General features: G+C 35.4%; 1 protein-coding gene across 1 annotated transcript; it reads right to left on the reverse strand.

Moving 5' to 3' along the window:
- Window positions 1-1,513: 1,513 nt before the first annotated feature.
- Window positions 1,514-11,442, reverse strand: LOC143225963 (uncharacterized). The gene is made up of 4 exons (XM_076456229.1): window positions 11,212-11,442; window positions 4,853-5,055; window positions 4,396-4,577; window positions 1,514-2,934 (listed from the first exon to the last, which is right to left on the reverse strand). Exons 1-4 carry the CDS (start codon window positions 11,362-11,364, stop codon window positions 2,819-2,821), a joined length of 654 nt encoding a protein of 217 aa, XP_076312344.1. The 5' UTR covers window positions 11,365-11,442; the 3' UTR covers window positions 1,514-2,818.
- Window positions 11,443-11,658: the final 216 nt, after the last annotated feature.

Genomic DNA, 11,658 nt, shown 5'->3' on the forward strand with positions numbered 1-11,658 from the left:
TTCAACACATACTCTTGCTGTCCCAAGTTATCCGTGCAGGTTAACTGCCAGCGAATGCAATGGTCTCCCTTTCTTCAGATAATTTACAGTTTTTGTATAACTATATTTCTATCTATACTTAACACTGACAGATTATTTACTATCAACAAATTTTTTGTTTCTTTGTTTTCGGATATTTGCGTAAATCTACTCAAGGGCTATCTACACTAGCCATCCCCCATTTTGAGCTGATAGACAAGAAAGGAAACATCTAGTCAGTAGTACTCACTGCCGACTCTTGGGCGTTTATCCTTCGAACAAATAATAACGGGATCTAACCGTCCCATTTATAACGCACCCACGGACCAAAGTACGGAACGTATTTGTTGAGAATAGTATGGGAACACAAAAGAGGGATCTACAGTCCATCACGTTAACTATTGGATTAGTTCGTCCTTCGAATAAATGGAGTATTTTGGGATTTAAATTAATACCTCGGTTCTTCCTACTTTCTTTTTAAAAGCATAAAATAAAACTGATAACAACAGTATTGTAGAAAACGCTAACCTCTACTGTACAATAGACAAATTAATAAAACTTCAAATTACTTAAGGAACGATGTCATGCTAATATTTTTTCTTGCGCGTGTAAATAATAATAAAAAGATGAATACAAGTTAAACGTGTAAACGAGGTAACAATGAATCAACTGCAGCAGTACTTTTTATGAATTACGACCTCAAAGAGAATTTCAGAGGTTATCCCAAAAAGTTGTTTTCAAAATGATGTAAAATTGAAAATAAATTTTCATTTTTACAGCAAGCAAAAACCTGTTTATATCATGTTGACATTAAGTTACGATTATTGTAACATTGTATTATTTGTTGTCAAAAATACAGTAAAATAAAGATAAGAAAGAAGTGTTTACGAATCATCATTTCCAGTCTTAAAACCATACATATGTTTGTCATAATATATATTATGTCGATTATTATTGACTGAGTGACTCTTAATATTGCCATATGAAGCAATTTTGGAATAGTCAGGCCATTGCCACATTACCATTTCCAGGGAGGGTCTGAAGACATGTCCTCACAAAAAAAATAATATTTGAAATTTAATACTATGAAACTGAATCATGAGCCGTTTTAATTATAAATACTGCATACACACTACGTAATGTTTTGAATTAAAAGAAGTAAGCTTTAATTCATAAGTTTTATCTCTGCATGCTATAAAAAAGAAACTAGGCCACGACTTAACTGGCCTTACCGCTTTACTATTTAATATGTCCAGTTTTTGGTACATTTGAATTTTGTTTGTGCCAGCCCTCAGATCCAAAGTAATCGAATCAATGAAGTAGGCATAGAGTTAGTGACGCTTTATAGCCAAGGTATGAAACAATGATTACTTACACTATTACAGTCAACACAGCACAGAGTCAGGCTTAACGTCTTCTGCAACCCATCTATCATAAATCTGAGACAGGGCATATTTTTAAGGTATATCGTTTATTAAAAGCACATCCCTACATAGTCATAAGTAAAATGTTTTATTGCGTCCGTAGTTACAGCACACATAAGCATATCACTGAACAAACAAGAAAATTACTATAACTAAGACACTTCAATATTTACTAAATACAACTTACATTGAATGGATTTTATTAATTCATCATAAACAATAATTTCCTCCTTTACATTTGCGATGTGTTAAAAATATCTATAGTCTATATGTTTTATGTACTTTACTGTGCTTGTACTGTGGCTCTAGCCCCCCAGTGCCACAGCGGCGCGTCTGCAGACTTAAAACGCTAGAAACCGGGTTTTGACACCGTGGTGGGCACAGCACAGATAGCACATTGTGTAGTTATAATATAAGATTTCCAATTTTCCTTGTTAAATATATGTATACTAAATGATAGTTAAAAGTTCATTAGTGAAAGATAAAGACGTTAAAATGTTACAAATAAATTCATTCGTCAATTTCATACTAACTTTTGTTCAGATGATTGACGCCTTTGTTTTTTCACTATTTTTTATTTTATTTTTACGTAAGATTCAACCTTCTTGAAACTCTTCTGAAGTCTGAAATTTGTCTTCTATCGGTTTTATTCAATAGCATTAAAATACACATTCATAACAACGCCTCTTACAATATATCAACTACACTACATCTACCATATCCAGTGTCGAAAACAAAAAAGAGGCATTTCGTTGAATACCAGTGTTCATTATCCATGCTGAGATATAACAGACACAAGAGTGATCGAAACAATGTATATATAATTAATAATTAGGAATAACAGCTTACAGGGCATGAATCAGATTACGCAAGTTAACTGAAATTATTTTCAACTTTAATGTAACATTATCTGATTTTATCCTTGTTTATTTAGTTATCGATTTTTGTTTTATTTAACTTTGCTAAATTGTTTACCTTACTGGACTATACTATAACTTTCCAGACTGAAGTATTACATTTTAAAAGAGTAACAACTGGCCATTATGTACTTAATACGAATGAAATGTTATCTAAGGATAACTAAAAAGTGAAAACAGGAATTTCTTCTTACACAGTTTAATATGAATTTCTATAGATTTTATATTTGTACATCCTATTTTAAAATATCATTTACACACGTTGTTTTCAAAGCAATGTAAGTCCTTTACCTTAATATTCTACTGAATTGATTTCTGAAAATAAATTGTCCTTTATGAACTATAAACGCATATATCTCGAGTACGATTATTCAGATTAACTGTTGCTGAAAGAAAGTGACTCAGGTGAAATTTTTTAATTCGGCAGTTGATTCCATGCCCTTTCCCTAGTAGAATAAGTCAATGCTTTCGGAAGTGTCCGTCCTCGATTCTGATATCAGCACAGCTGCGGAACACTTCTTGTGGTCCACAACCTAGAGCACCAGTTCCGTCCTTACAAACTCCCCAAGAATTTCCTGTGGAAATAATAACATTGCTATAATTCTTGGCTCTAGTGACAGATTAGTAGGCGAAGCAGTATTTTCTGCGTACTTGTACTTTTACGATTTCAAAACTTTCTAAATTAGATACTTATAGTTACATTGACTCAAAACAATGAAGAAGAGGAATATCGCATAACTCATATCGTTTAAGAGGAGGTCGAGACCAGAGGAATAAATGCGTCATACTTAAGTATATACACAATACGGAATTGTAAATACCGAACAATACTTATCAGTTTCGAGCACAGTAAACTTGTGAAATAGATAGCTGTCATAACGAAACCTTAATTTATATGATCGGTAATTGCTACATCAACTTACAAACAAAGAAGGTAAAGGTTTCATACAGCCATTATGAGTTGTAGGAAGTAAACAGATACCACACTACAATTTAAGTTATAAAGGTTTGGTTTGTTTGGAATTAAGCACAAAGCTACATAATGAGCTATCTGTGCTTTACCCACCATGGGTATCAAAACCTGAATTTTAGCAGTGTGAGTCCGCAGACATACCACCGTGCCACTGGGAGACTAAGTCCTAAAGGAATAAACAATTACCACATTTACATATTATTCAAAGGGGATAGGCAGGCGCAGTGTGGCCATACTGTCCAACTGAGGTAAGCATTTAACGTGTCAAAAGTGTTTCTATCAGGGGAGGGTGGAGAACAAGCACATGCCAATTATACATGTTTTCTTGAAATGACAAAAAAATCACATAAAAATAATGTCTCTCTAAGTGATATACTGTTACCATATTAAAATAGTGCTTTAGGAAGAACAGGTAAATACCGCATCAAAGTAGTGTCTCTCAGGGAGAAAACAAAAACAACCTGTTACCATATCAAAATAGTACTTTAGCAAGGACTGGTAAATACCATACTGAAGTAGTTTCCGAGGGAAATAAATTGTTACCATATCATAATAGTACTTAAGGAAAGACAAACAAATACCACACTGAAGTAATGACTCAAAGCAGATCAAGCGATTTTAACACCAATATACTGCTCTTTGGGGTCAGAAAACAAACGACGACCAAAGTATTGTGTTAATGAAACTGCGCACTTGTGACGTCAATATACTCCTTTATGGTATGCAGTCTGAAGGAGATCAATCACTTGTATTATTAATATAATGCTATACAGGAGATAAGCAACTAGCAAACAGAGGTAATGAATAAACGGACCAGCAGCTGTAATTACAGAAACTTGATATAAAGGAGTGTTGTTGTTTTAAGTTAAGCATAAAGCTTCATAAAGAATTATCTGTACTCTGCCATTACGGGTATCGAAACCCATCTTCTAGCATTGTAAGCCCTCATACATACCTCTATGCTACTGGGGTCATAAAGGTGAGAAATGAGCTGTTCAAATAACGTGAAGGATAAACTGACACGTTACAGTAAAAGTGACACAATACGAGTGTATGTACGCACCTGTTCTGTAGTGCCACTGTAAGACACAACGTTCACAAGTAAGGTTACGAGGCAACATTAGGTCTATATGGTACAGTCCAACACCAGATCCCGGCGGTAGGATGTATTTATAACCAGACTCGTCAACCAGATGGAGCACGTGCTTATCCAAACAGTCCTGGTCTACCTTCTGACCGTCATAGCTTAAAGTAAACATGCCAAGAAAAACATTTCATAACAAAAATATATTGTATAATTATGTTTTCAGAGACAGTTATTATGGAATTTTTGAATAACTTCGATATTATTTTTACAGTCCGATAGTTTTGGCATCAGCTTAAACTATCCTGGATGGTACAAACGGCAAGATGCGATGATGGTAGTGTAAAAAGATGTACTTTTCGCCCTTTCATTTGTAAAATATTACGTGTGAATATATGTTCAGACATAGATTACAACAAAAACTTTTCATCCCTACCTTATAGGACAGAGACGGAACTCAAAGTGCCCTTTGTGATGAGCTGTTATCTTCACTGCTACTCTCAGAGTTTCGCCCATTCCATACGTTCTAGCAATGATTCCATTACCATATTTTCCACCATCTTCATTGGCTCGAGGCTCAGGCTCGTCCCATGGATCTCCACATATCCCACACTTCCCGCCATTCAAACCCCACTGATGCTGAAATGATTTAAATTATAACAAAATGTAAAATAGTTGAGGCTTATTTTAAGCTCCTACTAAAGGTTTGTATATTTAAAGCTCTTACTGAAGGTTTGTATATTTCTGTGGATCTTAAATTTAACTTCTAACTAATTAAATTAACTCTTTATATATTGTCTACATGAATGACATTTACTATTAAATATATTATGTCACTCAGACTAAATATAAAATTCTCTAATAAATGCTGAAAGATGTCGATAAGTGCTTTAGTTCAATCAAACATCTGAATAGGTGAATAAGGTAAATCTCTAGTAGACCTCTTTAAAATCATAGTTTCAACTAATGCAAGGAAATTGAGAAGTTGTATCCCATTCACGTGATTCCTTCCTTTATATTGTTCAAACTGAGCAACGAAATATTACTGATGAACAGCATTTAAAACAGGAATTAATAAGTTTTTCATTTAACAAAACCGTGATTTGAGACATAAAGGGTCCCCCAGTGGCTCAACGGTATGTCTGCGGACTTACAACGCTAACATCCGGGTTTCGATACCCGTGATGGGCAGAGCACAGATAACGCATTATGGAGCTTTGTGCTTAATTCAAAACAACAACAGACATAAAGTTTCTAATTACTTTACGAATGAGGCACAAATGTAGCTGAAAACGAACACTCTTTATTATTTCGTCTTTTTTGAAACGTAAAACAGAAATAAACTATAAGTGAAAACAACAATAATGACGGATACTAGGCAAAACGAAAAACAAAACTATGAAGCAATTTAATGTTTGTAAAGTACATTTCGTGGTAAATCTCACGTGATTTTCACATAGTGACATCTAGCCAGTTTTCCTAAACTTTCAGTTGGGAAAATAATGCTTACGCACATGTTAAGTCTTAGGAATTTTGACTATAACATTTCGTTATTTGTAAACTATGGCTTAATTTAAATTGTTTACACAAAGAAATATTGTTATTTAAAATTAAAAATATAAGGATATCACTGTGCATGTGCGATACTTGAGCTATCTGCACTCTGTCCACCAGGGGTATCGAAACCCATAAGTCCCTAGAACATTACAATAACAATTAGAACAAATTGACCTGGTGTTCAGTTTTGATATTCATGGCGTCTGTTAGTTGAAAGTTCAGAATAGTTGTCAACTTAAACGTTTTCCTACCACAGAGAGATCACATTACTCACATTAAAACAAAAGCAAAAAAAAAAAAACTTCTCTCAGAGACCTCATATTACTTGCATGTAAAATAAACAACTTCTGTCATGCAGTTTGCTTAAAACCTTCAATATCCTTAGTATTGAAAATCGTGGGTTGGTCGTTTCTTAGGGTTCTGGATATCGAAGCCGGTGAGCCATGTCGAAACCCCAATACCATGAAAATATTCTCGATACTTTAAACTCTCGGAGCATTATAAGAGTGGCATACCATCTGCTAGTGTAGGTTGCTGCTGGCTGGCTGCATTTAATGTGATCAATAGTTAGTTAAAATTTATTTACTCTAAAGCACAAAGCCACATTATAATGCTGTCTGTGCTGTGCCCACCACGAGTATCAAAATCTGTGTTCTTAGCGGAGTAAGTTTTCAGACTTGCGGCGACTCACCAGAGGACCCAAATTTAGAGCCTGCAGCAGATATTATAAATATTTTTGCCATAATTACAAGTACAAATACTTTTGATTGAAAATTAACAAGTTGCATATTATCAGAAAACTTCCTTTACAGTGCATGCAATTAAATTAATTTAGAAGGCCGAAAACCGTTAGAGTGAAGCTTCATACTAAACCTACATAAAAGAATGTGTCACGTCACGCTTGATTTCTCTAAATATATTACGAGGTGTGTGTGTGCGTGTTTCTTATAGCGAAGCCACGCTGGCCTATCTACTGAGTCCACTGAGAGAAATCGAACCCCTGATTTTAGCGTTGTAAATCGTAGTCATAAAAGTCAAAATTAATTTATCCAGATAGAATAATTTGATTACTATTGTTTCTCACTGGGACAGTGGTAAGTGTACTGATTTACAACTTTAAATTCAGAGGCTCGATTCCTCTCAGTGGACCCCTCATGTAGCCTGTTGTGGCTTTGTTATAAGAAAAGCACATACACACTCGATCATTGTCTGCCCATTACAATCTTACTAACTGGAGTATAAGGAGGCGTAAGGATGTCTGTGAAGCCTTATAAATGTGGTGAGTATTCGGATAATAAGCTTACAGTAAAAACGTTGTGTATAATCACCTAGCCTGGAGCCAAATGATTCAATTTTAGAGTTTGATAGTTTCTGAATTAAGTTTTTTTTCTGTTAATACAACCAATGTTTTTAATAAACAATAAACCACTTTATTCAACGGAGACTCTAAATCAGGGGTGTGCCCGCGGGCCACAACCCGGCCCGCCAAGCCATTTAGTGTGGCCCTAGTTGTTGTAATCTAACCATGTGGCCTGATCTGTAATCCAACGCAAATGGAATATTTTTAAAAGCATCGATCCTACGGGATTCCCAGGCTTCGACTCGACAAACTTCTAAAATTATCTTTGCTAGAGAGGAGCAGGCCGAATTCGATTGGTCGGCCTCCTTAGGGCATGAATAGGTGACGTGCACTAGCACTATTGTCTACGACTCAACGTCATGTCCTGAACCTCGCCTTCGCCCGCTGGCGACAATTTTCCCTAACCTCTGCTGTCCGTCATTCATTATTGGTGAAAATTTTATTACCTTTTACAGTTACTACAAGAGATTGAAGGTAAATTGATTATTATTTAGCATATTGTTGTGACTTTACTGAATTTATTAAAATTTTGCTTTCAGATGCATCTGATTCTATGTACAGTGTGACCTCGTTATTCGCGGGGTTACGTTCTTTACCCTCCCGCGAATAGCGAAAACCGCGAATATTGGACGCAGTTTTAAAACGTATATGTATGCGATTATATTCTATATGAAATGCTTCCCAAACACTAATGATACTTATACTCATTGATGCAGTAATAATGTAGCAATATTGCATACTGTTATGTATTTCACTAAATTGTACCGTGCGGTCCCGGCTGTGCTTTGCCGTTTGCGTTGTTGGGGAAGCTGAGGCAGTCAGCCAATAGCAGTCCAATCTTGTTTGGTGAAGACGACAATTGATAAAACGGCTTGATTGAGTAAATACAACAGAAATCTCCTCGAAAAGCCCTTTCAGTCTCTGTGACCTACAAAACGCAGTTCGCGCATAACCCGCGAATATGCGGGGCCGCGAATGGCGAACCGCGAATAGGCGAGGTCACACTGTATTTTGCTATTCTCAATTAATTTAAGTACCGGAAGGCTATGATCGGGATGCCAATTTAGAAACATGTGTTTCTGTCCATAAGAGGTTCCATGTGTAAATAAATTCTATGTTTTTTCTACTTTGCTATTTTCGTGAGAATAATTTTGTTTTGATTTCAGGGCTAGTAAAATGTCAGCAGTTAAGAAACGAAAAATTGATGATGAGGGAAGGTTATTCAACAGTGAATGGTGCACAAAATATCTTGTTGTCCCACATAATCAAGGTGTTGTCTGCCTCGTCTGTCAAACTACAATTGCAGTCATGAAAGAGTACAATATTAAGCGACATTACGCAACTAAGCACTCCTCCCAGTTTGATGAAATTGTTGGTCAGGCACGAAAGGACAAAATTGAACATTTAAAAACATCCATTGAAAAGCAACAAGGTGTTTTACCACTTTCAAGAAAAATTCAGAACTGGTGACAAAACTGAGTTTTAAGCTTTGTGAATGTATGGCAGAAAAGGAAAGCCTTTCAGTGATGGAGAATTTATTAAAATTGTTTAACAATATTCACAGAATATGCATGTCCAGAGAAAAATATTTGTTGGAGCAAACTAGCCTTTCCCGCTTTACTGTCTCACGCAGGACAAAAGATCTTTCAGAGGACATCAAAGAAACTTTGAAAGAGAGATTGAATTCGTGTGAAGCTTTCAGTCTGGCTTTGGATGAAAGCACTGATATCAATGACACATCCCAACTTGTCATTTTCATCAGAGCTGTTACTGCAGGCTTTGATGTTTTCGAAGAGTTTTAGATATGGCAAGCCTTTCCTCCACAACCACAGGACAGGATATTTGTGAACAAGTGCTTAAGGTTGTAGAAAAGTTTGAACTGAATCCTTATAAATTATGTGGTGTTACAACAGATGGTGCTCCTTCCATGACAGGTAGGACAAATGGATTCACCAAGAAATTTCTAACTGCAATTGGAGCACAAGACGTAGTTGTAAGCCATTGCATTATTCACCAAGAGAGCTTGTGCACCAAAGTTCTGGATTTTGCAGAAGTCATGAAAAATGTCGTCCAATGCGTAAATTATATTCGAACACGAGGATTAAATCATCGACAATTTAAAACTTTTTAGATGAGCTGGACAGTGAGTATTCAGATGTTTTGTACTTCTCTGCTGTACGTTGGCTTAGTAGAGCTGCTACTTTGAAGAGATTCTGGAATCTGCGAGAGGAGATTAAGTTCTTCATGGAGAGCAAACGTCAGAATGTGGACTTCTTGAGCAATGAGAACTGGCTGAATGACTTAGCATTCCTCACAGACATTACACAGCATCTGTCTGATTTAAACTTAAAACTACAAGGGAAAAGTCAACTTGTGAATAAGTTGTTTGAGCATATTTGTGCTTTTGAGAAGAAATTGGAACTTTTCCAGGTTCAGTTGAGAAGAGCCATATTGACCCATTTTACATGTCTTGCAACCAGGAAACTGGAATTTCCTAATCTGGATTGCACCAAATATGGAACCAGTGTACAAAAGCTGCGTGATGAGTTTGCAAACAGATTTCCAGATTTCAGACAAACTGAAATTAGATTGAAATTGTTCGCTCAACCTTTTGATTTGGCAGTGGAAGACAGTCCTGATGATTGCCAAATGGAACTCATTGAACTGCAGGCTGACATGGACACTAAAAGGAAATTCTCTGAAAACAGTTTGCTAGACTTTTACAAACTCTGTGTACGTGAAAAGTTTCCCAATTTGTCCCGTCATGCACAAAGAATTGCCTCCCTTTTTGGTAGCACCTACTGCTGTGAGCAATTTTTCTCAAAAATGAAGCTCATCAAAACCAAATGTAGAAGTCAGCTGACTGATGAACATTTGACCAGTCAGTTAAGAGTGGCAACCACTTCTGTCAAAGCTGATATTGACAAGCTCTGCAAGGACTCTAAATTTCAAGTGTCGCACTAAAATGATCACTCATGCAAAAATATAAAATATTATTGCTTGCATTTTGAGAATTTTTTTTTAATTTATTGTGCATGTATAAGCTTGTTTTTTAAGTGGCCCCGCTTGATTGATGAAGTTGGTTATATGGCCCACCGACGAAAAATGTTGCACACCCCTGCTCTAAATCAACAAATAGTTTCCTAGTTTTGGTGTCTACACATTTCATTTTATACTTTCATTACACAGACTAACAACAATACAGGTTATACGTCTGTTCCTAAGTGGCATGACATAAAAACCATTGTTGCAACATAGTATTACCAAAAAGCACTGTCTTTTCTGTGTATTAGAAATTATTAACCGAACTGATTTTTACCAATAATCATGCTAATGATATAGCATGATTATTGGTAAATAATCATAGAATTTATAGAATTTATTTCATGAATTATCTTAATTTTGACTGGATCATAAAGGAATTTACTAATGTCTGACTGCCTCGGTTGCCCTTTTCTGTCTCTTTGTTGGTCAAGCTTCATCTCGTAAAATTTATTTACTTAACTTAGCAATGAAATGTGAGGTTAGGGTATACTGTAGGATGGGGATTGTAGTACTTGCCCCATAGTTTTTAACGTACTATTCCCTAGTATATTATAATATCTTTGTAAAATTCTAATAATTTTCAAACAAATATGATTTACTATATAATGGGAATTAATAAAAGGTTCAGCTATCTCTCAGTAAAACTTAAAACAGATTCAGTGTTAATTAGCATTCTAGGTCTTCTACTTTATTATGATGACTGTGATCTACATTAAAAAATCTAAGCTTGTTGTGAGAAGATTTTGGAATTTTATTAATAAAATCTGTCTTCCTTTAGTAATTTGGACCTTCGAGCACCATTTACTCATTATATAAAAGGACGAAAATCTTACCCAGAATCCTCCACAAAACAGCTGGTTGTCATTGTAGTTGACAGGGCTTTGAAAGCTGACCCTCCAAAGACTGGAACGTGATGGTGGATCCTGTAAGTAACCATGAGGTTCAACAAAATACAACAGCGTTGCAATAAAAAGTATTCGAAACATTCTTCTCTTTAATTAACAAATATATTGAACTGGATTCAAGTATTCTGTGCTTTTTTGTGAATTATGTTTACAAAATGCACACTTATAAACATGTATATATACATATATATGTGTGTGTGTGTATGTGTGTGTCTCACAAAAACTGATATAGATTTATGGTGGTGAAATTTCAATTCTTAAAACTGAGAGTAAAGTATAAGTATTACGTCACAATCTTTCATTATTCGAACATTGAAACAAGATAGAACGAAATTTCAACATTCCGCAAATAATATTACATCCGCTTGTTTAGCT

This window comes from Tachypleus tridentatus, chromosome 9 (assembly GCF_004210375.1).
Source record: "Tachypleus tridentatus isolate NWPU-2018 chromosome 9, ASM421037v1, whole genome shotgun sequence".
Taxonomy (NCBI): Eukaryota; Metazoa; Arthropoda; class Merostomata; order Xiphosura; family Limulidae; genus Tachypleus; species Tachypleus tridentatus.